General features: G+C 51.6%; 1 protein-coding gene across 6 annotated transcripts in view; it reads right to left on the minus strand.

Annotated features, from left to right (window-relative positions):
• Positions 1-3,305: 3,305 nt before the first annotated feature.
• The window catches only part of TANC2 (tetratricopeptide repeat, ankyrin repeat and coiled-coil containing 2), a 300,071-nt gene continuing 280,399 nt past the window's right edge, over positions 3,306-22,977 (minus strand). For 5 of the 6 annotated variants that reach the window (XM_054176994.1, XM_054176995.1, XM_054176990.1 and 2 more), the window contains 9 exons: positions 21,981-22,114; positions 21,280-21,403; positions 15,139-15,314; positions 14,148-14,280; positions 13,451-13,480; positions 12,425-12,516; positions 9,891-10,037; positions 8,411-8,511; positions 3,306-6,347 (listed from right to left, as the gene is read on the minus strand). In XM_054176994.1, the coding sequence (XP_054032969.1) occupies positions 4,385-6,347; positions 8,411-8,511; positions 9,891-10,037; positions 12,425-12,516; positions 13,451-13,480; positions 14,148-14,280; positions 15,139-15,314; positions 21,280-21,403; positions 21,981-22,114 (2,900 nt within the window). In that variant the 3' untranslated portion in view covers positions 3,306-4,384. The remainder of the gene's footprint in view (positions 6,348-8,410; positions 8,512-9,890; positions 10,038-12,424; positions 12,517-13,450; positions 13,481-14,147; positions 14,281-15,138; positions 15,315-21,279; positions 21,404-21,980; positions 22,115-22,977) is intronic. The other variant, XM_054176993.1, reaches the window with a different exon arrangement.

Genomic DNA, 22,977 nt, shown 5'->3' on the forward strand with positions numbered 1-22,977 from the left:
ACGGCTCACCACAGACCCCACTCTGCAAGGAAGGAGGAGGACGAGCAGGCACGCCGGGCTTGCTCTTCTCTAGGTAAGGCAGAGCTGGCACTTGGGTTTCAGCCTGACTTCTTCTGGGTAACCCTGAATGTACAGCAACCTTCGGACGAGGCGGGGGAGGAATAGCTCCAAAGTTAGTAGCCACCCTGGCTCCGGACCTCATCCAAGACTGGCTGAGGTGTTTGTCACACGCACACACCAAGGCTCACGCTAGCCAAGCGCTTTTCTTTACAGCCAGGTTCAAAGAAGTAACAAAAAAAAAAAACCCAAAAAACAATAAACCACAGAAATTTCAGTGCTTGGACAGACCCCCCTGCAGGCACCAGTGGACAGACAGACAGACAGACGCACGGCTTGGTTTGCTGGGAACTGGTCGCCCCGTACCCTCCCAAGCAGTGGTGCAGAGAAGGTGGCTCAGGTTGTGCAGTGCTTTTGCCTTTGGAGACGGATCCCAAGGGATCGATCTCTGTAAACCTTTTCCAAGCACTTCAGATGCCCACTAATGACTATCTTCAAAGCCCTCCAAAGCCATTCCCAGCCCGGCTGGTGGGGACCCCTGCAGAAACCCCCACAAGGCAGGTGTCCCCTCCCCTGGGACCAGAGCATCCTCCCAGCCTGGGAGGCAAAGCAAGAGCTGGTGAATCCCCACCGAGGGACGTGGCAGATGCCCACTCCTGAAGCTGGGAGGGAAGATTTCAGTGCTGTGGCATCACGCCCAGCTCTCAGAGCGGCTGTGGGCAGAGGATGAGAGACACTTCACATGAAGGTCAGCTAAATACAGGGGTGGGCATCAGCACCACCTACCTAAGAACCAAACCGGGAGGTTTCAAGGCCATCAAGAACCTGGTTGACTCGGTGCACCTAAGAATTCTCCTTGCACAACAGGGGCTGGCCACGGTGCCACTGCAGCTGGGGAGGGGATGGAGGCACTGGCTGGCCACCAGCAAAGAGTCACTAAATGCACAGCACGGACAGACAAGACAGCACCATGCCTGAAACTGTGTGTGCTCCATCAACACCTCAGCTGCCAGTGAAGGGACACAGGTGAGAGATCTGAGCCTCATGCTCCACCGAGCCATGTGCACAGCAGCGCTTCACAACAGGACCACACACGACAGCACAGCACAGCACAGCACAGCACAACCTCAGCTTTTTGTCCATGCCAAATCCAAACCACGACTCTGAGGACACAGGGACTGCCTTAAGAAGGGCTTTGCCAAGCAGAGGTGTGCTCCTCCACCCACCCTGGGGGGGGCCACAGCAGCCAGCCTGCCTCGGCTGCCCCTACGAGAATTGCTGGGGAAGTGCTTTAAAAACCACTGCAAAGAATTTTGTCCTTAAAAATGACTCAACCTGTCAGTGCTTATATACAAGAGTCAGTTCTTGTGCTATAAACCTTGTGGTTCAGTGTTTCTTTTCTTTTCTTTATTTTTTTTTTCCTTTCTTATTTTTTTTTCTTCTTTTCTTCTTTTTCTTGAAAAATACACTAAAGAGACAAGAGCTGTTTTGCTATTCTCTAATGAAGACACTACTTAATGCTTAAATATCCAGTACTTCTCATAGTAACAAATTCCAACAGTAAAGTGCACTCATTTACAGAGAGGACTGATGGAACCCCCTTAGTGCAAGAATCCTGTGAGGAATGCAACAGGTGGAGTAGGGGGAAAAACCTGCACGTGGCAGCAGTCAACCCTTCCCTTCAGCTTGCTGTTAGTGCTCCAAAGTGTGGCCTCCTTTCTTTCCCCCTTGGAACACCTTTATAAGCCCAACAGTTCTACACAAAGTGGCTGTGAGGGGAGCTTTGGGAGGACGGTCCTGGGAGCGCAAGGCGGTGAGCAGTGAGAGCAAAGCAGAGGCAGCTCTGGATTGCTGCTCTTGGATTGTTCCATGGACAGAACCAGCTCATGGGCAAAGTGTGTCTCGCTCAGTGTGTGGCATGGATGGGGGTGGACTTGGTCACTTTTTCCTTTCAAAGAAGCAACTAAAGGCAGGGAGCCACTTGGTCAGAAAGCTGGAGCATGGCAGGGATGAACAAAGCAACTGGTGCTTCTCCAGACCTACACAGCTCCTAGCTAGAGGTGCAGTGCATGGGGAAGAAGAGATTGGTTGCTCCTTCCTATTGGAGAAGAAATTGGTCACTCCTAACAAAGCAGAACATGTTACTTAAAACAAAAAAGAGGAGGAAAAGCCCCATCACCCTCTCTTTGCAAGGAGAGAAACACAGCTCAGAGCTCTGTGCCCACATACCCAGTCCCCCCACTGCACTGAGCCCTGTCTTGAAGCAAAGAGTCAGCAATGGGCTGCACCCTGAGAAAGAAAACACCAACCTCAACCCAAACACTGCCTTGGACAAAGACCAACCAGCTCCCTAGAGCACAAAATTCTCCAAACTCCACAGAAGAAACACCTCCTGAACCCTCTCAATGTGTCTATGAGACACAAGCCTCCACCATCCCAAGGTGTGCACATCCCAATTGGCTCGGAGCAAGTTAGGCAACAAAACAGCAACTAAGATGTGCTGGGCCACACAGAGAGAAAGGAAAGAAAACCCCCATGGAAGCTAGGGTTTGATGAAGAGTATGGGACCAAGTCCTCAGCTGGTGTAAATGGATGGAGCTGCTCTGATGTCACACTGGGGATATGCTTGCTGACACCAGAGGAGCTTGGACCCCATGATTTGGTTCAAGAAGTCTTGCAATCAGTTGGCATAGCCCTTTGGGAACACCAGAGAGTATCATCAGTCCTCCTGCTGGGCACTGACTTTGCTCCCAAGAGCTGATATGAGTGAGGTTTGGTGTGGGCAACAGGCACTATTTTGCTTTAGAACAAGCTACAGCGTTAGCAGTCTCCCCCCAGACCATCCCACCCTTCTCCCTCAGCAAATGAAAAGGCGAATGAGAAACCCACCAGGAATAAATGAAGCTGTAAAGAAAGTCCTGGAACCATCCCCCACCCCCTCAAAAAAAACATCAGAGAAAAGTGAAAAATTATTACAAATGCTATGAAGAGGATGTTGGAAGCATCCCCTGCTCTTCACACCGAGTCCTGATGTGAGGGGATTCGACTGAGAGAGAAAAGAAAAGAGAAAACAAACCCAAGCCAACCCATGTCCTGCAAGAGCTCATGGAAATAAAGTAGAAAGATCTCTCTCTCAACTCCAGCTCCTCAGAGAGCACACCAGAGTCTCCACCATGCAAAGGCATGAACACAGCAACTGCCTCCCGAGATTTCTGGTCTGGATCCCTGAGGAGCACAGCCCCGAGCTGTGGGGAAGGGATCCTGCAGGGCTGGCTTTGCTGAAGGACCTCTCCTGCCTCAGGAACCACCATGCCACGCTGTGCACCCTCATCACAAAAACACCTACACACAACTGAAAGAATCCAAATTTTCCTCCCTGAACACCATTTGCTAAGCCAGATTTTGGTTTTCCTTGAAAAGCAAACACCCACCCAAGGAGACCCCCAACATTAAACCCAGGTGGTGCCAACATGGTGCTGTGTGTGAGGTGCAGGTGGCTGCTAATGGTGTGAAGATGCTCTTGTGATCCCAGGTCAGGCCCAAGAGGTTCCTGGCCAGTTCCTTTGGCTGACTGATAAACACTTACAAAGGGCCAACTTCAACCTCTCAATGCTCATTAAATGTCCCAGAGCAAACCAGTGGCAGGGCACCAAGCAGGTAGCTTGGGAAGCAGCAAAGCATGGTGTGATGCCCACCCCTCCTAGCTGATGATGGATGGAGGAATCCAGCTGGAGCAGGGTGGTTTTGTGCATAGCTACTGGGTACCAGAACACATCCTGCCCTCACTTGCTGCAGGGAATTTGCTCCTTGGGGTGGGGGTGGGGCAAAGAGCTGAAGGGCCCAGCTGGCATGGGGACCTGGGAGAGGCTCCTGTAACGATCCCTGCTCTGCTTCCACTAGGAATTCCCATCAGAATGGAGTAAAAGCTCAGGGAGACAAAAGAAACCCTTCTAAACCCAGCATGATTGTCTCTTGAAAAGGAGCTGGTTACCTCCCACTGCCTAGGGGCTGTTTCTGGGCCACCCCACAGCACTAAGATAGCCTGGTTGGGAACTCGGCCGGAACTGGGCAAACGCTACTGGCTTGGCTTTGACGTTGGCTTCATGGTCAGCTGGGGGAATGAAAGGGCTGGAGCACGTGCATGGCTGTCTGACCACCACACAAAGTACCGGAGCAACTCGGTCGTGTAGCTACCAAAGAGAAATCAAAATAATAATAATAATAATTAATAATAATAATAATAATTAATAATAATAATAATATGCATGGAAATCAAGCTTGGAAGTGTGTGCTGAAAACATGAGGGTCTCACTCCAACAAGCGTCTTTTACACATTAGACTCCACAAATGGTCTCTTTGGTTTGATTGGGGATGTCTGCCCTTGCCTGGAGTCCCTGGAGAGCTGCCTGTACAGGTTGTCCTGGTAGGCCTGCGCCACAGGCAGCGTCCTTGCCACCTTGACGTCGGGGTACGAGGAGGCTTGGGTGACTCTCTCCAGGAGGTCTCCCCGGGACCCATTGGCCAGCATCCCATGGGGGCTGTAATAGTCTTCCTCTAGCAAATGGCCATTCTGTGCATTGTTGGTTTTGTTATAAAAGGCAATGTTGCTGATCGAAGAAGGAGGGCTAAAGGACTCCGGCTGGGGGAGGTTGCCAGGAGACGTAGGGCTAATGACAGTGTCCACTGACGACACGGCCCAGGTCCGGTTCTGCTGATGGAGGTGGGGGTACTGCTGAGTCCGAGCGGTTTTGTCGATGATGCCCATGAAGGGCGTGGTGCGGGAGCGGGCCGGCTCGCTGGGGTACCCCCCCTGCGTGGGAGACACCGGGGACAGCTCGTCGCACGACCGGTCGTAGGCTGGCTTGAGGGGGATCTCCATCTGCTGGATCGAGGCGGAAGGGCGGAAGTTGGGAGTCAGGTTGGAGGTGGAGGAGATGCTATTGCTGGAAGGAGAGAAGCGGAGGCCAACGCTCTGAGAGTGGAGCAGGGGCCTGGGGGTCGGCGGGTGAGGTTTGATTTCGCTGGGGTTAACGCTGATAGGCCTCCGGATGAGGTGGGACACGTCTGGAGAGCCCAGCTGGTTGGCAGGCAGGGGAGAACGTTCCAGGTCCAGCTTGGAGTGGCACACTGGGTAGTAGGAAGCGGACTGGCTTCGCCCGATCTGAGGCGTCTGGCTGTACCTCATCCCTCCCCTGTAGGCCGAGGAGGGTCTCTGCGGAAGGTCTTCTTTGGCCAGCCCTCCGTGCTGACAGATGGCTCCGGCGCTGAGGCTCGCCTGGACGTGCTGCACCGGCCTGCTGTCGCCAACGATGCCTCCGATGGAGCCCTGGTAGACCAACCTGCTCTGGCTAACCCCCATTTCCCCCGACGCCGGCTGGTACTTGCTGGCCATCGAGTGGGCGACCTGGCTGTAAGCACCGGTGGGGATTACAGTACTCGAGTGGACGGCTGAGCTGGGCTGGTTGCTCCTCACAATCTGTGCCTTGGCTGGCTGCAGCCTCAGCCCCTGCTGCGGCACGGCCACGGGCAGCTGGGGCATCTGGAAGGACCTCTGCGTCATCTTGGATAAGGGAGACTTTGGCCTACCGGGGAGCTGGCTGACTCCGCTGGGCTCCTGCTGGTAACGAACTGGGGAACCGGACTGTGACCTATAGACACTCATGCTCTCTGCTGGGGGGCTGGCACGGTACTGAGGGCCTCTGCGAAGAGGAGAAGGTGGTGGGCTTTGATATTCCTTCCCTTGACTGCCAACAGGAGGTGGGCTGAAGCGGTAAGAGGAGCCCTGGTGAGCAGGGGACGTGTGTGGAGGACTGGGTCTATAATGTGAGTTTTGGTGTGTTGGAGACAGAGCAGGAGATGTGGACTGGTAACCTTGCCTGGTTGGTGAACCCACGGAGCTATTGGACCTGAAATCAAAGACCTGATGAGAGCCAAGAGGTGAGCCAGAAATATAGGCTGAGTCCCTGTGAGCTGGGGACGGGGGTGGGCTCTGGATGATGGGCAGCCCTTGGTTTGGCCTGGACTCTGTCTGCAAGCCAATGGAAACGTTCTCTACATCCTGCTCAAGGTACTCCTCCTCAAAGATATCTTGGACAGAATACAGCTCTTCATGCTGGGCCTCAGGTTCAGGCTCCACAGGCAGTGGTGGTGGCTGCTGCTGCTGCTGCTGCTGCTGCTGTTGCACCTGCCTGCACTCCTCCTCCACCCGCATCAGCAGCCGCTGGATCTCACGGTTGTTGGGACACAGCTTGATGGCCTCGTTCAGGTCCTCCAAGGCTGCTGAAAACTGTCTGCTCGACAAAGGGACAGAATGAGAACTGAAATTACTCTGGATATGAATGGAGCCATTCTTGGAGGCTCCTAGGTGGTTAAGAGGCTTCTCTGTGTTACTGAGGGACATGGCTGTGATTGCTGCCACTGTGATGCTGAGATGCTACCACTCACTGTGTCCCTCAAACTCTACCTTACGTCCCTCCCTCACATTTATTTTATCCAAGCTGACTGAAAACCATCACCAGCTATTCTGGGGAAGGGGGAACACAGTCCTGAGCTGGCACAACCCTGACTAGTAAAATGGCCTGTGCTCTGCAGTGTGTGCTACAGCGAGCTCCTTGCTCCTCACCACACCACCAGAAGCTTTGCCCCTCTGTTAGTTAAGGGGAACCCAAAGCATTGCTTGCCAAGAGCCAAGCTCACCACTGTTGGACACAAGAGCAGCTTTGACCAAGCTGCAACCGCTGACGCCAGTGAAAACTGAACCTCTGCCTGATGCCAAGACCACCCAGCATCAGGGCTGGCTCCAGAGCTCAGGGCTTCCCAGGGGTCAGCACTGCAGGCAAGGCTTGTCTCTCCAGCTGTGCTATGGCTTTGGCTAAGCTCTTCAGAATGAAGGGATGGAGGAAGGTCAAGGAGCCGCCCAGGGAAGCCCCTGTAAGGGAAAGGGCAGTCTGAGGAGTAAAAGGGAGGTGAGGGATTGGGGAAGGGGGGGTTGTCATTTACAGGGGCACTGTTTGCTTCTGGGCAAAACCATCTGTTAGAACATCTCATCTGGGGATGTGATCACAGTGAAATTCCCCAGCACCTCCCAACATCAGTTTAAGTTTTTGCACAAGCCATTGAGGACCAGGTGGAGGAGGGAAAAGCTTCCTGTTCCCTGGTCTGTGCTGCTGGGCACAAACTGGGAAAGAGGGAAGAAAAGCCAAAGTGGTCAAAAGTGGTCCAAAAGCAGAATGCTGGAGAGACCTGGGGAGAAAAGGACACTTGTGTGTGTGGAGGCTGATACCATCTGCAAAGCAACTCAATTCTTCTCCTTCCTTACAAGTGTTTTGGAAACAATGGAGAGGAAAACTATTAGAGGGAAGGCATGAGGTCAGTGTGGCTCAGCCAGCAGGACTTCTCTGCAGAACAGAAGGTCCCACCTCCCACATCCAAACCCAATGGACCAGGACACACAGCAGCATCTGGGCCAGGAGCCTGGTTCCATGCATGGCCTCCACCATGGAAGGTCAAATGGTGCTGGTGTCTGCTGAGCTACAATGTTTGCACAGGTGGACTCAACATACCTCCAGCCATTGGTGACTCTGCATGGCCATTGATGGGGCAAAGGCTGTTGTTTAAAACTGAGATGTTTGCAGTGACTGTGCCCAGCCTTGGAGCATAGGACTCCAACACAAGCCCTCCTGCTCACTCAGGAGTGGCACTGATTGCTCCTGGAATCAATCCAATCTCACATCTTTTAGCCTTCAGGGAGGTTAACAAGGGAATCCTCCAGGATCCATCTGAGATGCAGTGAGATCCCAGTGCTGCAGCTCTCTAGGAGCTGGTTGCAGCGCTCTGAGCACAAGCTGCTGCTCAAAGCTCACCACCTGCGTGGCCACTGCACAGCTCATCAGCAGCTTCTGCCTTGCAGACAGCGCTGCAGGACAGAGAGAGTCACGGATCTGAAGGCCAGAAGAGACCACCATGAGGAAGGAGTCTGCCCTCCTGCATAACACAGGCCACAGGGCTTCCATGAGTCATATTTTGCTTTGAGTCCAAGTTGTGGTTGAACTAAAGTGTATATTTAAAGAGAATACTCAACCTTGGTGTCAAGGTTTCTGGTGCAGTAAGAGGGGCAGACAAAGCTCAGCTAAGATGCACCTCTCAAAAGGTTTGCACGTTCAGCTGTCTCCAGAAATTACCAGGGAGGGTGTTTGGAGCTGGAGAGGTTTGCAATCCCATTAACCAATGCTCCTTTGCCACCTCTTCCCATGGGGACAACTGGTAGGGTTTGGCATGGTGGATGCCTAGGTCGGTGTGGCCACCAGGCTTGCAGAGACCAGCCCCTTGCACTTTTGTCTCTCTCCCTCCTCACCTGCTGCTGCGTTTGGCCCTTGCTCTTGCATAGTAAGCTTCGTAAGATTTCGGTTTCAGCTCCAGAGCTTTAGTAGCGAACTCCTCTGCCATGCCGAAGTCCTGTCATTACAAATGGTGTGCAGGTGAGTGACTGAACAGGCACAGAGAGACAAACAAACACAGCTTGGGAAGCAAACAAACTCAGTATCAACTTTGCTTTGTGGTTGTTCACATGTCCCAAGGAAAGGTTGATGGTACCAGAATATTTCACATGGATTCAACACCATTTACAGCCAGGGAGCTCCAGTGGCACCTCCAAAGACTCAAAGGCCTCTCAAAGCTGTCAGCACCCTCAGAGGCCAGCTTGCCACTGGCTCTGTTCTCACTGATTGTATCCCTCCAAGTGCATGCAATTCCTTTCCAGTCTTTGGTCTTGCAGAGGCTGGAATGTTATCTCCTGAAGGGTTTTTCCATAGCTGAAAGCCACAGGAAACCTTTCCCATGCCCTCTGCTTCCCACTCTGAACACATGGACAGACCACGAAGGGGCTGAACAAAACTGCTCACGGAGGAAGGGACTGAGACATCTCGGTGCCTACAAACAGGACTTGCCTGAACACCCCCAGGGAGGGGACATCCACAACCTCCCTGGGCAACCTGTTCCAGTGTCTCACCATCCTCACTGTCAAGAATTTCTTCCCAATGTCCAGCCTCAATCTCCCCTCCTCAAGCTTCAAGCCATTCCCCCTTGTCCTGTCACTACAAGCCCTTGTATGGAGTCCCTTCCCAGATTTCTTGTAGCCCCTTTCAGGCACTGGAAGGCTGCTCAGGTCTCCCTGGTGCTTTCTTCTCTCCAGGCTGAACAGTCCTAACTCTCACAGCCTAAGAACTTTTCCTCCAGTGTATTCTTCACTGGCTCATGGCTTTGGTGGATTACAGCACTTTCAGAGTCTATGTAGACTCTAAGCTGCAGAGGTGAAAGCTTCTGCTTAGAGAGCAAGGGGAAGGTGGCACTTGTCTGCTGGAAGACCAGACCCACTGCAGGAGCTGATGCTGCTGGATGGGAGTGACATTGATCCAGCAGTTCTGGGAGGAGAGGGAGTACATGGGGGTGTTTTTGGATGAGTCAGTGCCCCAGGGAAACACTAGCCCCCTAAGCATATGCTCCTTCGTTTTAAATTAATTAGTATTCAAAGGAGCACATCTCCTGGCTCCTCCCTCCCCCCTGCTCTAGAAATGTGGAGAACGCCTCCACCCCCAGCTCACATCCTCATCAAAAGGCAGTCATAAAAAATTCAAACAGCTATAAACACAGCAATGAATTTTTAATCACCAGCAATGCACATTAACTGATGACTCCTTCGGCATTACCGAACGGCAGCGCCCTGGGAAGGACAACCAGGAGAGGCTGGAGCAAGAGCAGGGGGATGGAGGTGTCTGTGTGCACAGGCTGAGAGCTGGTGGCTTGTGCCTGGGGCCACGAGGAGAGGGCAGACTTACATTCATTTTCCTTCGACATCTGGAGAGGTTGAGGAGCAGAGACACCTTCAGCTCACGGAAGGTTTTCAGGTCTTCTCCAAACCCTTCCCTGGGGAACTTTTTCAGAGCGTACTGGTAGCGCTGGGCAGCCTCTTTCACTTTACCTTTCTAATAGAAGGAGAACAGGTCAGAACACATCCCTGGGTTTGCTTCAGTGCAGAGAACTCACTCACCAGCCCCATGAACAGTTTAGGTGGTTCTAGGCTCTTTCTAGAAAGGAAAGCCAGGATGTTTGATCGAGGGACAATCTGGTCTGGACGTGCAGGTGCCTTGTGCCAGTTGAGTTAGAACCACAGAGCTGTTTTGGTTGGAAGAAACCTCTAAGAACATTGAGTCTGACCTTCGACCTAACATCACCATGGCCATTGAACCATGCCCCCAGGTGCCATGGCCACATGTTTCTCAACACCTTCAGCGATGGTGACTCCACCAACTCCCTGGGCAGCCTGTTCAAAGCCTGAGTTCATAGAATGGCTTAGGTTGGAAGGGACCTCAGAGATCATCTACTCCAACCTCCCTGCTGCAGGCAGGGATGCCTCTCAACTACATTAGGTTGCTCAAGGCCTCGTCCAACCTGGCCTCGAACAGCCCCAGGGAGGAGGCATCCACAACCTCCCTGGGCAGCCTATTCCAGAGTCTCACCACCCTCACACTAAAGAATTTCTTCTTAAGCTCCAGTCTAACCCTGCTCTCTCTCAGCTTCAAACCATTCCCCTTTGTCTTGTCTCTAGATACCCTTATGAAAAGTCCCTCTGCAGCCTTCCTGTAGGATCCCTTCAGGTACTGGAAGGCAGCTCCAAGCTCCCTCTGGCATCTTCTTCCATTCAGAATTGTCACACTACAGCAAGAAATATATCAGGCACTGTTATGCTAACTTGATACAACTCCATCTGGCTTCTGGGTGGATGACCTTTTGAGCTGGGGGATCAACAACCCATGTCTGCAGGACACCCTACACCCAAAGCTTAGGAAGCATCAGGGAGGGTAAGGAACATGAAGTGTGGGACTTTGGGTGGAGGTCCTGGGGCTTGAAGCAACCTTTGCAATAGCAAAGCTAAATGCTATGGCACTGATGTGGCTCTGCAAGTTGGACAAATGGGTTGAGATTCAGCTCCCTGGGCTTTAGGTGTCTCAAAATTAGGTGTCTCCATCTAAGCCTGTCAGGTAGGCTCCTTTTATAGTTATTGGGACACCACAGTCACCTTCAAAGGGTGACTCATTGTTATTTTGGGCACCTAATTTTGGGATGGGATGATCTGCACCCTGGAGGGGCGCAGCCATGGTGCCTAGGGTGAAAGAAAGAGGGCCAGATAGGATCTAGGACACAGGGCATTTATGATGACCCAGACATAAATTTTGCAGCTACCAATAACAGAGCTTTAAAACCTGGTAGGCTCAGGTTTCTCAGCTGTATCTCTGGCAGATAACTCCACTTACAATGCCAGCCTTGCATATTTTTCTGCTTCACCCTTAGAGCCTCACCACAGTGAATCATTGTTGTACTTGCACATTTTGTGTGTGTGTGTGTGCAGATCTCCAGGTTTTAAAGAGTGGCTTAAAATAAACACAGAGCATCAAAAAGACTCTCTGACTGTAATGGGGGAATGTATCCCATGGGCTAAAGGACATGACCAAGCCATCTGCCTCCTGACAATCTGTTTGCACTGCAAAAAGTTTCTTCCAGGAGTCTCTTCTGGGGTTTATTATCTCCTTGCCTTGCTCCACAGCAGTCAGCCTGCTAGGTAACAACAATCTTGCCACATAAATGCTCCAAAGCTCTGTAAAACACTTGAGTTCTGGTGTTTTCCACATGGAAACGAAGTGCTGGCTCAAATCCAGACTGCAGAGAGATTTGGCTTTGCTTCAGCAAACAATCCCCCAACCCCACTAACCAAAATCAGTATGCAACAGGAGGAACACTGTGAGCAGCAGCTTTGCCTTGCTATGGGTTGAGGCAGCAGCACTGCTTGGTCAAAACAGCATCACAGTATCACTAAGGCTGGAAGAGACCTCAAAGATCAGCAAGTCCAACCTGTCACCACAGACCTCATGACTAAACCATGGCACCCTTTTGAGTACCTCCTGGGATGGGGACTCCACCACCTCCCTGGGCAGCACATTCCAATGGCTAATGACTCTCTCAGTGAAGAACTTTCTCCTCACCTCGAGCCTAAACTTCCCCTGGCACAACTTGAGACTGTATCCTCTTGTTCTGGTGCTGGTTGCCTGGCAGAAGAGACCAACCCCCTCCTGGCTACAATTACCCTTCAGGTAGCTGCAGACAGCAAGAAGGTCTCCTCTGAGCCTCCTCTTCTCTAGGCTAAACAACCCCAGCTCCCTCAGCCTCTCCTCGTAGGGCTGTGCTCGAGGCCGCTCTCCAGCCTCGTTGCCCTTCTCTGGACATGTTCAAGTGTGTCAATGTCCTTCTTAAACTGAGGGGCCCAGAACTGGACACAAGCTGCAAGCTTCAACTGCCCCAAGCTCACCCTTCTCACCTTATAAAACATGTCTCCCTCCTCCATCAGCTTGCTCAACAGGATGATCATGATGTCTGGTTTGGAGGTTGCCATCGCCCATGTTGCTGGACCTGTAGTGTACAGGATGCATGATGGGTAAAAAACTCATACAATGCAAGGGTGGTAGGAAGCTGGGTGGAAAAAATATCCTGGGGTGGGAAATTTCTGCTGGAGAGAACAACTTGGCACGGTCAAAGGGCAGAGTGCTCCGAATGATTGAGCTGACAATTAAACTAACTTCATCCCCATTGCAATGTTTTTTCCTTTGCAGTCACTGAGGCTAATCCTCACCCCCAGCACTGGGATGGGCTGGGAGCTGCCGGGAGCCTTTTCCACAAGAGGGCAGTGCCGGTTGTGGAACCAGCCGGGGGCGGGGCGCAGGGGGGGGGAAGGAACCGAACAGCCTCCGAAGGAGAAAGCAGAGTGGTTACATAAATGCGCTTCTGAACGACAAGTCTCTGGGAAACCTGCAGCTCGGCTGTCGATAGGCATTTGAGTGGATTGTGACCTCCAGCTTCACGAGATGTGAAACGCTAGAGTAGAAAAATCCATGAAGGTGGGAAACAGGACAAAGGGAAGGGGGTGGTGTCTAAGTGCTGCTGGTGTGAAGCCATGGGTGGGGGGGTTAGGGACACACCGGCTCTGCGCAGGGGGCTGCCCCATGCAGAGCCAGCCGAGATCTCAAGGACTGAGACCAGGAGGGGAGGGGGTGGCAAAAAGAAATATCTCTGGGGACAGCTCATTAGTGTGGGTGAAGAATAAGTCAACGATAGTCTATAAGTAGATTCAGTACATTTGTTTTGGGGGGGGAAGGAGGTTAGTTTTTGAGTTCAAGTTATTCTCTGCAACAGTCATTTAAAAAAAAAATAATAATAATTATTTGAAGGTGAGGTAAATTAAAAAGATTAGAGGTGTTGGGGACGCATGCAGGCTAAATCAAACAGGAGAAAGCAAGGCTGACAAAGCTATCAGATCGAAGCTGATGCTGACAGCAATGAGATATACCTCGTGGGCGACTCGGTAACGTCTGACAACCTTCAAAGAAAAGGAGAAAACAAAAAGTTGTAGGAGAGAGGGGGGGGGGAAAAAAAAAAATAATGGATGAAGGTGAAAAAAAAGAAAGAGAAAAGAAGATAAAAAAAAAACCAAACCAAAACAACAAACAAAGAAAGGAGAGGGGGGAAAAAAAAAAACAACAAAAAAACAAAAAAAACAAAGCAGCTGTGAGAGGCAGGCAGCAGAGAAGCCAATGCACCAGCAAAATCCCCTTGGACAGGATAAAGGTAACGTGAGCAGCTGTGCGGCACGGTGCGGGGAACGCTACATCTGGAAGCGTACACAGAGCAAGTGGAGGCAGCAGCTCACAGCAATGCATGGACACTGCACGTTTGCCGACTCAAGACTAGTAAAGATAGAAAAGGCATTACCAGAGGAAAGACCTTGCCAAAGAGACAGTGGTTTATTGATTAACTGGGCTAAGTAAGACGATAGTTATCAAGAAAAGAAAGAAAAGAAACTCTCCCTAGTTCCCCTTTTTGAACCGAGGGCGCCGCAGGCAGGCAGGGCTCTGCGCCGAGCGCGGAGCGGCAGCCTGGGCTGGGGCTGCCTCTGGGTCACGCTTGGGTTTGTCAGGGAGCCAGCCCCAGGGCTGCAGGTCCTGCCTGGGCACACGGCTGGCGGCGCATTGTCCCCTTGTCCCTACCTATCTTGGCTCCTTTCTTCAGCAGAGTGACGACGACCGAGGTGTTGCGGCACCCCACGGCCCTGTCCAGGGGCCGCATCCCGCTGTAGTCGACGTGCTCAATCATGGCCCCGTGGTCCACCAGGAACTGAACCTGCAACGAGAGGCCTGGCAGTCAGTGCTGCTGTTGGGGGAGACCTTTGTGCACTGCTGGGGAGGTACAACCAGCAAAATCACAACCCTGTCGTGGTTGGGGGTTGGAAAGGACCTCTGGAGGTCATCTGGTTCAATTTCCCTGCTAGAGCAGGGTCACCCACAGCAGGTTGCCCACAATGTCCAGGCAGGTTTGGAATCTCTCCAGAGAAGGAGACTCCACAACCCTCACAGCAAAGAAGTCTTTCCAGCTGTCACTTCCTGTGTTCCTAAGCCTGCTCTGCCACACTGCTTGCACCAAACCCGACGGGGTCTGAGGGTCCATCAGTCTCATGTGTTCTCCTCTGTGAAGTGCCTGCACGTATGGAGGGCCAGGATCACAATAGTGATCCAAGGGCTGGAAGCACTCTGCTGTGAGGCCAGGCTGGAGAGGAGAAGGCTCCAGGGCCTTTCAGTGCTTAAAGAGACCCATCAGAAAGCTGGGGACAGAGTTCTGAGCAGGGCCTATTGTGACAGGCCAAGGGGTGATGGTTTGAACTAAAAGAAGGAGATTGAGACTGAAGAGAAGGGAGAAATGTTTGGCCCTGAGGGTGGTGAGACCCTGGCTTGGGTTGCCCAGAGAGGCGATAGATGCCCATCCCTGGACCCATTCCAGGCCAGACTGTTTGGGGCTCTGAGCAACCTGCTCTAGTTACAGATGTCCCTGTTGACTGCAGTGTGGGAATGGAAGATCTTTAAAGGTCCCTTCCCACCCAAGCCATCTATGCCTCTGTGACTCTCTATGCTGATTGCCACACCAAGCCAGAGTGTACCAGCTGAAGGCTGTGACACCAAGCGGTCCTTCCCTGCAGCCACTCACCACCTCCGCATCGCCGTAGAAGGCCGCCAGGTCCAGCGGCGTGCGCCCGTTCTTGTCCGCGTGGTCGGTGGCAGCTCCGTTCTCCACCAGGGACCGCACCACAGGGAGGTGTCCCTTCAGGCAGGCCCAGCTGAGGGCTGTCAAGCCCTCCTTGTCCATCAGAGCGATGGAGGCACCTGGAAGAACAAGCAGCAGTTGAGAGCTGTCCGCGGCTGAGCGCTGCGGCACGACTCGGTGCTGCCAGCTGATTTCCCGAGCTCCGTGCAGGATTATTCATGACTTTATTAACATTTCCCCCACCCTGGAGCCCACCCTCCGTGGCAGCTCCAAAAGCACCGATGGGAGCTGTGGCAAAGGGAGTTTTAATTCACACCAAGCTGCAAACTTTTTCGCACCTAGCTCTGGAGGCTTTTCTGGCAAACATCATCTGAGCAGCAGGGTGGATTTGACATCTCTCATCTGAGACATCAATCTTTCCTCCTAACTGCTTTGGTTATTTTTGTTGTTTGTTGGGTTTTTGTGTTTGTTTCCCCCCTCCCCCCCCAATCAAGCCCCAGTCCAGTGTGAGTCAGAGATGAAGACCATTCTGCTGTTTCAGCAGGTCATGGCATGCTAAGGGGAGCTCAGTCAACTCAGCTCAGTTCTTCTGAAAAAGCACATAGTTTCCTCCCTCTTCACTCCCCTCCCTTTCCCCCAAAGCCACACCATTTCCAGCAGTATTTCTCCCTGAACTTTACCCAAGATAAATACAGCGTTGTGGGATAAACTATTGCCAACTGCAAGCCAAGGAGAGAGGGCCTTGACATTTTCTTGGATGGAGAAGCCGTGCTGCCATACCAACGGGTCAGTGTTGCTTCCTAAGGCATATGGAGAGGCATCTGAGCCCTGAGCAGCAGCACTAAGTGAAAACTCCTCTTCGTGGCATGGAGACAACTCCTGTTGCCATGGCACAGGCAGGGCTCCAGCTCTCCAGCATGCAGAATAGATCTGGAGCAGCTCTGCTCCTCCGAGGAATCGCGGCTACCTGCGGGGTGCCCCTGCCAGCAGGCTGGGATGAATCGCTGCTGCAGCGCTTTTCTCCTGTAGGTAAACTCTAAACTGCCCAGTGTGATGTCTTCACTGGTTCCAGAAAGCTCAGCAAGTGAGGGATTACTGTGAATCTCCTGAACCTTCCCATTCATCCCAGCCAGCAGATCCCCAGTTAGCACATATCGCCCAGGTGACAGAAAACTGAGAGGGCTTCCAGCTCACACAGCTTTGTGTTTGTGGAGCACAACACATCCACATTTGCTTGGGATGGTCAGAAACATCTGCCTGGAGCTCCCAGCACAGCCACAGCATCCCAGTTGCCTCCCACTGCAACATCAAGTGCTAGTGAGTGCAGTGGCAAACTGTCTGGGCAACCTGGTGAGCCAAGGAGGGACAGTGGCTGCAAGGCAGCTCCAATGTACAAGCTGAGGGATGACAACATGAACTCCCAACATCTTGACAACCTTCTCTCACATTGTCCCACTGCACTCAGGAACCCTTCTGAAGCTCTGTGAAAGCCCTCCAGATGATCCACAGCTCACCCAAGGCCAGCTTTTGTTCAGCAAAGCAGGACAGAGCCTCATTTCATTCCTCCTTGTTTGTACCAGCTACTCTCCTGCAATCAAACCACTGAAGTCTTTTCTTGTGCTTTCTCTCTGACTCTTCTGGAGCAGGTGAGAAAGCTCCTGCAGTAAGAAGGAAGCCTGGAAAGCAACATCATCACCCAACCTTCCCACACTTTTCCCAGTCCAGTGGAGGAAGAGACACACCACAGCACAAGGGGATGGCCACAGACTTCAGGGTATCACTGCAGCACTGGAAGCTGAAGGTCTAAGTGAGCAGACAACATGTGCTGCTGCAGAAATGCCCAAACTGCTCCAGGGCAGGCTGGGCAAAAGGTCTGAGCTCCCAGTGCAGCTGTGCCTCCCAGCAGAACCTCTACTTGACTCTGAAGGCATCCCTAGCTCCTTCGGGGATCTCTGACCTAGTAAGCATTAAGGCAGTCAGGCATGGACCAAGCTGATGGTTGTGAGGGCAAGTGGCTTAAGGTGACCTCATGGGATCAATCCCTGCTGCAGGGGGAAAGATTTTGTCTTCTGAGAAGGGCTGGGCTGCTCCTTCCCTAAAAACACTAAGTGGCTAATGCCAGAGTTCATGATTTAGTATCAGAGAACTGCCTGGATTGGAAAAGGCCTAAGATCCTCGAGTCCAATCATGAACCCAACACTGACAAGTACTTGACTAAACCATATCCCTAAGCACTATGTCTGCATGACTCTTACATACCTCCAGGGATGGGGACTCCACCATTCCCCGGGGCAGCTTGGGCCAGGGCTTAACAACCCTTTCATTAAAGAAATTCTTCCTAATGTCCAGCCTAAACCTCCCCTGGGGCAGCTTGAGGCCATTTCCTCTTGTCCTATCACTTGTTCCTTGGTTGAACAGACCCAACTCCATGCTCTACAACCTCCTTTCCTTGTTATCTTGTAGGCACAAAACAAAGCTAGAGAAAAACGAAACAAAAGAAACAATTGGCCCTTGGAGCATCAAAAAGCAGCAGAGAGTGGCCAGGATGGTTGGATCCTTCCTGCACAGAGGATGTATCCAAAGCCATAGTGGCCCAGGCAGGGTTATGCTCACCGGGACAAGGCTCAGCAGCACCCACATGCACCACACACCCCCAGGCAGCACAATCTGAGGGAACTGAGGTTGATTAGTCTGAAGAAAAGGAGGCTGAGGGGAGACCTCATTGCTCTCTACAGCCCTCTGAAGGAAGGCTGCCATGAGGTGGGGGTTGGTCTCCCAAGTAACTAGTGACAGAACAAGAGGAAATAGCCTCAAGCTGCATCAGGGCTGGACATGAGGAAAAGATTTTTCACTGAAAGGTTTGTCAAGCCCTGGAACAGTCTGGCCAGGAAGGTGGTGGAGTCACCATCCCTGGAGGTGTTTAAAAGCTGTGTAGATGCAGTGCTTGGGGATATGGCTCAGTGGTGGACTTAAGCAGAGTTGGGTTAATGGTTGGACTCAATGATCTTGAAGGTCTTTTCCAACTTAAATCATTCTATGGCTCTGTGAGCATCGAGGGGCTGAGTTTAGCAGGAAAAGCAGCTGCAGACTCAAGCTCTCTCCAAACACAACTGAGCACCAGGAATTCTGTTGCTTGGTGTAAACAAAGCTGGCTTTAGCAGAGCTGCTACCAGGGATGCTTAATTCACTGTTCCCACACCCATTACTCCTGGGTGTAAAGCAAGAGCAGCAGGTGACTCGAGGAATCTGGGTTTCAAATTGATTGATGACTGCAACTCTGTTAATAAAAAGTGTTTACAAACGCTGGCTGTGTTAATCAAGTAGAGTCAAATGAGATTTGCTTTGCAACACACTAATTAATGCTCATGGCTTATGATTCACACACTTGGATTTTAATGAAACACTGAACAGGATTGTCAAAGCCATTTTAATTAAAACAAACCACTGTACTCTGGCCCAGGCTTCAGCTCACTTTTCAGGACCATGTGTTACAGCATTGTTTAGTGGAGTTTATGAAGCTGTTGAACAGAATGGACCTTTGAAAGCAAAAAAACCCACCCAAAACAGATATTTTAGTATTTGACTTCTTGGGCTCTTGGGTGTCCAAAGAACCAGGAAAACTTTACTGGTGATCCCATAACCATTTTCATCCTTCACCAGTTTCAAGCAACTTGCACAGCTCTCAAGGCAAAAAAAAGCCCCAACCCCAAACCAAACCAAAAACCAACTTATTTTAAGCCTTTTACACAGAATGGGTCAAGTGCAAGAGGAGGCCAAATTGCAACTTTAAACATGGGGAGTGTGAATTTGATTTTCTTTTAAAAACAGAATGTCAGAAAATAATTAATGGAATGAATTTAATTGAATGAATTCATACACAACTCGTGCCTGAAACTGATGTTTGTCTCATCCCTATGCAGGTTACAGCAGAATAGCATAGCATAGCATAGCATAGCATAGCATAGCATAGCATAGCATAGCATAGCATAGCATAGCATAGCATAGCATAGAATTAACCAGGTTGGAAGAGACCTTCGAGATCATCAAGTCCAACCTATCATCCAGCACCATCTAATCAACTCAACCATGGCACCAAGTGCCTCATCCAGGCTCTTCTTAAACACCTCCAGTGATGGTAACTCCACCACCTCCCTGGGCAGCACATTCCAGTGGCCAAGCTCTCTTTCCAGAAATAATTTCTTCCTAACATCCAGCCTAAACTTCCCCTGGCATAGCTTGAGACTGTGTCTTCTTGTTCTGGTGCTGCTTGCCTGGCAGAAGAGACCAACCTCCACCTGGCTACAACCTCCCTTCAGGGAGCTGGAAAGAGCAAGAAGGTCTCCCCTGAGCCTCCTCTTCTGCAGGCTAAGCAACCCCAGCTCTCTCAGCCTCTCCTCACAGGGCTGTGCTCCAGACCCCTCCCCAGCTATCTTGCCCTGCTCTGGACACCTTCCAGCATCTCAACATCTTTCCTAAGCTGAGGAGCCCAGAACTGGACACAGGACTCATGGTGTGGCCTGACCAGTGCTGAGCACAGGGCAGAATGACTTCCCTGCTCCTGCTGGCCACACTGTTCCTGATGCAGTAGTGACAGCAAGGCCTGGCCTGTAGCTCAGGACATACAGACAGGCAATGAGAAAGTTGTTCTTGGAAGCCTGGCAATTTTACAGTGCAAAAATGTTCTTGCAAGCACTAGAGAAAATATCCAAGGGTCTCACATTTTGCTTTAAAGGCTCTCTCACTGTCTCTTACGATACGGAGCATAAATCCCTTCCCAAAGAGGGATCTTACCTGCAATACAAATCTCAAGAATTAAATCCTATTTCTAGCCAAAAAAAAAAAAAGGAAACTGAACCAACCAAACCAAACATTGGCTATTTGTCAAGAAAAAAACCCCAAGTCCCTAAGGAACCAGAGAAATGAGGACTAATGGTGTTCACACGAGCTGCAGGCAGCCTGCGGCTCTGACTCACCTCCAACACGTTTGGCAGAAATGAATAAAACTGAACCATGTCCCTGCTGGCTGAGTAAGTCCTTGTGGAGGAGAGTTATTAGACACTGGAAGTACTGAGCAAAGGGAATCTGTGAGTGCAGAGCTGAGGAGTGAGATGTCTCCCCTTTATTTGCAATGAATCCAACCAAATCCTCGCCTGTGTTGAGGCCTTACCCTCATCCTCTGCTGGTGTTGGTGTCAAAGGGGTGGGTGGCAATGATAGCACTGGCAAGGGAAGGGTTAAAACATAGCTTTTCCATAGGTGGAAAACATCTCTAAGATTTACAGAGTCATAGAATGTTTGGGTTGGAAGGGACCTTGAAGATCCTCCAGTTCCAACCCTCTGCCATGGGCAGGGACACCTCCCACCAGCCCAGGTTGCTCAAGGCCTCATCCAGCCTGGCCTTGAACACCTCCAGGGAGGGGACAGCCACAACCTCCCTGGGCAACCTGTTCCAGTGTTTCACCACCCCCACTGTAGAGAATTTCTTCCTACTCTCCAGTCTCAATCAAGCTTCAATCCATTGCCTCTCATCCTATCACTACAAGCCCCTGTAAAAAGTTCCTTGCTGGCTTTCTTGTAGGCCCCTACAATCAAGATCATCAAAACCAAGCATTATCTAACTCTACCAGGGCCACTACTATGCCATATCCTTAAGCACCATATCTAGGTAACTTTTAAATACATCCAGGCCCTGTGGCTGAATCTTGCCTGCCTGTTCCATGGTGATGCTGGTGGTTCAGTCACATCACTTGTTGATGCTGCTGGCTAAGGGGAAAGCTCCAAGCACGGTTAAAGGGCTTATTCTTAGCCCAACGCCCAAAGCACCTGTGGCAGGTTATTTTCTAACTCAAATGCATGGTTTGAGGCTGTAGGCATCACACACAGACAACTAAATGGACAGCCAAGATGAAGGCTGTGACTATTGTAGCCTTGTTCTCCAACAAGCTGGATGCTGAGAACCTCTCTCACCATCTGATCCGGCAGTGGGATTGCAATCCCCACCCTGACCTTACAAACCGGGCAGGAGATACTGCGGTGGGGCTGGCCGTGGCTGGTCTCCATCACACCTCCAAGCAAGTGCTCTAACCTTGTGCAAGCAGAAACTCCACTGTGCCCAGGTGTCCTTCAGATGCAGCCATCATCAGCGGCGTCCGGCCCTGCTTGTCTGCCATGTTCACGTCGGCGCCGTGCGTGAGTAAGAGATCCACAATCTGCAACACACAGAGGCAGGCCACAGGTAGAAACACCAGCTGGGAACACACCTTGCATGTTAAGAGACCCAGCAGGGAAGAAACCAGAGTGGTCCCCATGTCTTCAAACCTCACCTCCCAAGGCATGGATGCCCTCTGCATGCAAGAAGCAAGGGTGGTGCAAAGCCAGGAAAAGTGACCTTTCAAGTCAAGAACATGCCAGTGGCTTCCCAAATGCTAAGATAACATCATAGAATAGTCTGGGCTGGAAGGGACCTCCAAAGGTCAGCCAGTCTGACCTCCCTGCAGTCAGCAGGGACATCCTCAACTAGACCAGCTTGTGCAGGGCCTCGTTGAGCCTCACCTTGTGTATCTCCAGGGAAGAAGTCTCAACCACCTCCCTGGGCAAGCTGCACTCATGCAAAAGCAGAAGCCAGCCAGAGCTTTGGGTCTTTGAAGCACCAATCTCACTTCTTCTCACTCCAGCTGTGCCCCAAAGGACTGGGGCTTGTCTTTTCCACTCACATTACAGCAAGATGGAAGGGATGGCCTGACCTCACCTTTCAGGCTCCCCAGGCGGCAGGAGGAAGCCACTCACCTGCCAGTGTCCCTGCCTGACGGCGCTGAAGAGCGGCACGACCCCGCGGCGGTTGGGCTGAGCCACCGCCGCGCCCTGCTCCAGGAGCAGGCGGCAGACCTCCAGCTTCCCGCGCCCGGCCGCTGCGGTCAGAGCTGCAGGAGAGAGAAGAGCAGTGAAGGAAAGAAGCCACATGCTCCATGGAGTTTTTTTCCCGTCCCAGAAGAGGTCTTCCTGACAGATACCAAAGCAATGGTGCCTGAAATGCCAAATGTGTCTGGTGGCAGGTAAAAATGAACAAGGAAAAGGGGTTGGATCAGCACAGTTCTAGCTCTTGCTTCAGTAGTTTCTTTCAAAGGTCAGCTCCTCCATGAAAAGATCTCAAGATATTATAGAGAGAGGCAGATTGGGACAATCAGCTTTTATTATTTCCTGCAAGTGGAACCAGTTAAGAACTGCAATAAGCATAAAACCACCTGCAGGAACGTGTCACTGAGGCTCAAGGTGCTGCTGCAAAGAGATGTTGAACCTTGTCACATGAAGCCTTCACCATTCCCCCCTGTGCTCCTGCAGCTTGCCCTACTGCAAAAGCCACAGGCTGCAGGACTGAGGGTGTCCTGGCAGGAACACAATGCCCAGAGAAAGCACAGGTCTTGAGGTAGCTGCTGTCTTGGTAAGACCTCCTGCAGCCTGGCCTGGACTCAAGAGACCAGAGTGAAGGGTCAGGCTGGAGGCACTGACTGATCAATGCTGGCCACTAGATGTCAATGAGATTTGTGGCTTTCCTCTGTCTGACCCAGCACAGAGCAGCATAACTCAGGTGGGGGCTTCACTTTTTAATGTCCCACTTTAGGCTGCAGATCTTTGAAACCAGGGAAACAAATCAGAAGGCAAACATGGTCTGAGCACGTAGACCCCTTCTGCCAAGAAAAAGGCTGATTCCAGGCTTTCTTTCTGGCCAGGACTGATCTTACCAGCAAAGGTCCCTGTGCAGACCCCAAATCCTCTCTCATTTAGA

This window comes from Dryobates pubescens, chromosome 36 (assembly GCF_014839835.1).
Source record: "Dryobates pubescens isolate bDryPub1 chromosome 36, bDryPub1.pri, whole genome shotgun sequence".
NCBI lineage: Eukaryota > Metazoa > Chordata > Aves > Piciformes > Picidae > Dryobates > Dryobates pubescens.